Raw genomic sequence first — 6,000 nt, forward strand, 5'->3', positions numbered from 1 at the left:
TTTCATTCGGACAAAACACTAAGAAACGGGGCCTAATTAGAGTTGGGGCCCGTTTTTTTTTGGGTCACCCTGTATGTCACGTTTTCTTTCTATCTCTTACCAGGAAAAAGACTTGGAAAGATTCAATGACGTAGTTTAATGGGTTATAACCGAAAAGTAGTCAATTAAATGTCGAATAATTCTACTAGCGAAATGATAATCTGACTTCTTGAAGAACTTTAACGAACGGCTTCTCAAATAACTATAATTTCTGCATCAACTACCAATCCACAACTCATAGCACAACTCTCATAACCAACTCAATAATAATCATCATAATTCTCAGAATAATAATTACACAAACTACACCACTATTTATAGTTGGCTGTTCAGTCCAGTAACTTCGAGAAGATTAAGTAACGTTGCATCACACGAACTCATCGTTTAGTCACGTAGCATTGAAATGTAAACAACAGAAGTCTCTAGAAGGTCACGTAGGGAAAATGATTCCAGAAGAATACACGTTACATAATGCAGATTTCGTAATCAGAGGTTACTTCAGGTCATAACCGATAATAACACACCGCACCAGAATTCCATAATGAAAACAGCACATTCTGTCAAGACGCAAAGCAGCCCGACGCGAGGCTTTGCACATTGATTGTGACATACGCCCCCCCTTAGAATATTGTTGCAAACAATATAACTACTCAATCAATACAAAACACACCATAAAACAATTAATTACTCAATAATCAGTTCTCATAAGTCTATCGTTGCATGATCTACCAACGATAGCTTTTCTCAAAACAATAATCACGTTTTCGGCGAAACTCTCCAACGTCCTCAACATCTTCAGTGCATCGGCGAGCGAGATGACCCATCTTCCTACATCGGAAACACCTCCTCTCCGGACAGTCCTTGGCGAGATGACCTTCTTTACGACAGTTGTAGCAAGCCTTTTCATCAAAAGAGCAGCTCCTGGCTATGTGTCCAATCTCTCCACATCGGTAGCAGTGGTTGTCACGGCAACGTCTGTTTTCCGAATGTCCGCCGTCAGCAACGCACTCCCTGGCGAAGTGTCCGCGTCTACCGCATCTATAGCAAACTCCAAATGGTCGTCGCCTGCCTCTTCCCCTCGGTTCTTCGCGCTCATTGTATCCATGACCGTGAGATCGTTGCTGATTATCTGCAGAACAATCTCGAGCAAAGTGACCATTCTTGCCACAAGAATAACAGGTAACTTCAGAATCTTTCTCAATAACACTCCCGATTATAAGATCAACTAAAGGATTTTGTAAACATAACGCTTTCACAGTCCCACTACAATACGGAGTTTCGATATATATCATCGCTAACGGTCCTTGGATTGAAGTGGTATCTATCTTTGTCACATGGCCAGTTTTTCCCGTTAACTGATTGTCATTTACTAAATCTCTCCTCACCATTATACCCGTAGAACCAGAATCACGTAAAACTTTTACCTTTTTGTTTCCAACTTTTCCATCCACTACTGGCAGGTAATCTTCAGGTATTATTTTTCCGCAAACATCTTCATCCGGTTTCTCCTCGTCAAGCGTGGGTTCCGGAATCATTAATGCACAACCGCATCGATAAACGTCTGTGTCTTTATCTTTTCCAGACTGATTGGATAAGGAAAACGACTTGTCCTTGCATTCCTTCGCTTCGTGTCCTTGCCTATTGCAACGATTGCACCACTTCCTCGATTCCTGATGATTTCTGTTAGTCTTCCTCCGGCAGTTAACAGACTTATGACCTAAGCCATTACAATTAAAACAACGTACTTCTCTTGGAACCGCACCTCCTTTAAAATTATTTGTTTGCTCCTCGTCATTATCGCATGACAACGTTTCTTCAGCCGACAACTTCTCATCATGAGCAACCAAGTATTGTTCCGCCACACTGGCTATGTCTTCTAGATTCTTTGGACTTCTCTCCATTAGATAAACAGACAGATCTTTTGAACATGAATCTGTGAATTGTTCCTTAACTATAAGGTTTGCCAATCCGTCCAATGATTGTTCGGCCCCCGAAAGTTCAAACCATTTTAACAAAAGGTTTCTCAAACGTTCAATAAATTGACCTGGGCTTTCGTGTTTTTCAGGCTTTGCCTCACGGAATCTTTGACGGTATCCATGCTCGGTAAAATTGTATCGCTTTAACAGAGCTAACTTCAATCTGTCGTAATTCATGGCTTCTTCTTGCGAAAGTCTTGATACATCAAGAGCTTGTCCCGATAATAACATGCTTAGCTGGGTAGCCCACGTCGACTTCTCCAATTTGGCTATTGTAGCATATCTTTCAAATCTTAACAAATAACTATCCAACTCATCTTTTTCTTCAACAAACGATGGCAAATCTGGACGTCTAACTTGCGCCAAAATAACATCTCGAGCATTATCATTAGTAGAATTAGATCGCTCACTAATGTCCAGCTTTTGTCTTTCTAATTCAAGTTTTAACTTTTCCAATTCATATTGCGCTCTTCTTTCTTCAGCTTCTGCTTCGCGTTGCGCCCGATTCTCTTCGGCTTCTGCTTCGCGCTGTGCCCGCTTCTCTTCGGCTTCGCGCTGCGCCCGCTTCTCCTCTGCTTCGCGCTGCGCCCGCTTCTTCTCTGCTTCAGCTTCAAATTGTGCTCGCTTTTCCTCAGCTTCAAGTTGTGCTCGCTTTTCTTCAGCTTCAAGCTCTGCTTTCCTTATTTCACGAGCAGCTCTTCTATCTTCTCTTTCGTCAGCTTCTCGCTGAGCTTTTTGGTCCATTATCTTGTGATACTCTTCCATCACAAACTGAGACTTCTCATTACCAGTCAGCCCCATTCGTTCAGCCATGCTCCCTAAGTCTTCAATCATCTCATGTTTGACAGTATCCGCCATCTTGACATTAATTTATTATTCTTTCAATAAATCTTCGGTATTCTTCGGTTTTTCGGTTAAAATCCCGGACGAGCCCCCAGAATGTCACGATTTCTTTCTATCTCTTACCAGGAAAAAGACTTGGAAAGATTCAATGACGTAGTTTAATGGGTTATAACCGAAAAGCAGTCAATTAAATGTCGAATAATTCTACTAGCGAAATGATAATCTGACTTCTTGAAGAACTTTAACGAACGGCTTCTCAAATAACTATAATTTCTGCATCAACTACCAATCCACAACTCATAGCACAACTCTCATAACCAACTCAATAATAATCATCATAATTCTCAGAATAATAATTACACAAACTACACCACTATTTATAGTTGGCTGTTCAGTCCAGTAACTTCGAGAAGATTAAGTAACGTTGCATCACACGAACTCATCGTTTAGTCACGTAGCATTGAAATGTAAACAACAGAAGTCTCTAGAAGGTCACGTAGGGAAAATGATTCCAGAAGAATACACGTTACATAATACAGATTTCGTAATCAGAGGTTACTTTAGGTCATAACCGATAATAACACACCGCACCAGAATTCCATAATGAAAACAGCACATTCTGTCAAGACGCAAAGCAGCCCGACGCGAGGCTTTGCACATTGATTGTGACACTGTATATTGCAGTAATGTTTTCGTTGACAACTGGCTGTTGCATTTTGTTGTAAACGTTTTCAAACATGAGTTTGCATAGCAATTAAAAAGTTATTTTTCCTTGATCCACAAATGTTGTATTTGTTAGTTTATCATGTTTAAATTGTCAAGAAGTAAATAACATCACTATTATGCAGCTTAGTTAATTTAATTATTCTTGTTTGTTTAACCTTTTTGCTTAGCACTTTGTATAGACTTATTGTTTGTTGTATTATTAGTTTTAGTTTACTAGCTAATGCTTTATTATCTCAAAGTTTTGCTTCTGAAAGCAGATGCAGCCTATAAACTGGCTTATGAGCACCGATAAACGGTTATGCCAGCCTGTGTAATTTTATCGATTCAGAATGGAGCTCGAAACTGTGAAGCCAAAATAGTTTCTGAAGCACAACATACTGTAGGTCTGCGACAAAGTGTAGCATTTTATATTTATAACAAATTTTGCAAGTAGTAGTTCAAAGGGCGTTTTCATCATATTTCAGTTATTTAAAGAACAGAGAGTAAATGATGATTAAAAATTTAAAAATAATTTAAAAAAAGTTACTTTGAGTATTATATGGTCTTAACGTAATGAGCAATGTCAAATACGTGTATTTTATTGTATTAGTCTTCAACATATCGTATTTAGTTGTACCATTGTTGTACTTTTGTTGCATCATAGTTATCAATCCATCTTTGTCAATTCCGCTTCTCGATTGAAGAAGATTTCCACCGGATGCCATGCACGTTTGTTGAGCGCTGTTTGCATTGGTTTTATCATCCGACCAAACGTATATCTTGTCTTGTTGTCCATGAAAACTGTTATGGCATTCTGTATAAAAACGTAAAGACGTGTTGATTTATTGTTTGAATACATCAGGTTAAAATTTTCTAGATTTTCTGCCAAGTTAAGAAATTATTGATTGCAGAAATCATTTCGCTACGGAGCGGAAGGTCTGCACGTCTTAGATGATGAAACCAAAGACTGGCTGTTCTCTAGTAGCCATCCAGTGCAGTCTGGAAACATTTTAAAGCTGGGATGGTCAAACAATAGACCCTCTGGCCCAGAGGCTCATACAACGAAGAAGAAAATCGCAATTCATCGAAAATAATTGTTTTTGTTCCAGTTTAGTAACCTTTACTCAAATTTAACTAGTTGTATTTTTTGTTGTTGTCATTTGATGCTTCATGGGATTTCTATTATAATGTAGCAATCATAAAATGAAGTTCGTTCTTGGCACTTCATAATTATAAGAAACATGTTTTCTGTGCGATTAGATTAAAAATCAAGTTCAAGTATTTACCTGCATCGGCGATTCTCTTGGTGACAGTTAGTAGTATTATTATACAGATGCATTTCATTTCAGAGAACATCTTGCACCATTGTCATAACACTTCATTTAGTATTAGATTAGATTGTGTTGAATGTCATTATTCCAATCACAGCAAACTTATGAATTGAGCTTGAAAAGACGTATAGTTGCAGATTATTTGCGGCTGGTCATCTCTGGAAGTGTTTACAAAACTTTTTGAGTCCAACTGCTAGTTGCAATTTTGTTGAATGTCAATTGACAAGAATTTAAAATTCAAGTTAAATTAAGCTACTGGTATTCTCAGCTTTTATTTGAGTTTTGTTTTTCGTATTTTGGAAATGAAGCCTTGAGTATAAGAACTATTTCAGTCACAAAAAATAGTTTTTCAAGCAAAATAGATTAAGTTTTGTTAAAGTAAAACGAAACACTTTCAACGATATTGAAAGGGTCAATGTAACAAAATCAATCTGCTCATAAATATGAACTTTTTTTACATCAATTTGCTTTGATCAACAAACTAAACAAACTTGTCATTCACTTGAAAATGTAACTTCAGTAGCTTTCAAAGTCAGATCTTCCATTTACAAGTTAGAGTTGTAATGACAGTTTGCTTTCTACACAATTTTGTTACTGAGCAACGTTCATTCGCTTATGCATGGTCATTCAGAATTTAGTGTAGTCCTTTTTTCTCAGCCTTTCAAATATCTTACTTTTAAACTCAATGGTTGACTTTTTGAAACTCCTATTGCAAATTTGCTTGTAACATGTTGTCACAGCCCGATAGTCTACCTTGAACCTATAATCACTACACTTGTTATGAGCTTTTATATAAACTGCTAGCAATAGGCCTTCTACCCTAATCAGGTTTTTACAACGTTTGTTAGATTATCCACACAAGCTTATACATCACTGTGTGATTTTAAATTCAATTGTCTAGATTGCATGATTCACGCGTTGATGCTTGTGGGAGTTTATTCATAGTTGATCTGTAGCCTATTGGACAATATGGCAACTGTAGTATTCAACAACCTGGCAGGTTTTAATTAATCTCAACCATTTTCCTGTTTGAAGAGAACTCAGTTCGGCTGCAGAAGAAACTACTTCGAAGCCTGGTCGCAAATTAGCAAAACCGAAGTACAGAC

General features: G+C 37.8%; 1 protein-coding gene across 1 annotated transcript in view; it reads right to left on the reverse strand.

Annotated features, from left to right (window-relative positions):
• Nucleotides 1–4,907, reverse strand: part of LOC145771223 (uncharacterized) — a 30,961-nt gene extending 26,054 nt beyond the window's left edge. Inside the window, exons 1-2 of the mRNA XM_082582957.1 lie at nt 4,850–4,907; nt 4,201–4,377 (exon numbers count right to left, since the gene is read on the reverse strand). Of these exons, the coding sequence (XP_082439083.1) occupies nt 4,201–4,377; nt 4,850–4,907 (235 nt within the window). The remainder of the gene's footprint in view (nt 1–4,200; nt 4,378–4,849) is intronic.
• Nucleotides 4,908–6,000: the final 1,093 nt, after the last annotated feature.

Source organism: Aplidium turbinatum, chromosome 5 (assembly GCF_918807975.1).
Source record: "Aplidium turbinatum chromosome 5, kaAplTurb1.1, whole genome shotgun sequence".
Classification (NCBI taxonomy): Eukaryota; Metazoa; Chordata; class Ascidiacea; order Aplousobranchia; family Polyclinidae; genus Aplidium; species Aplidium turbinatum.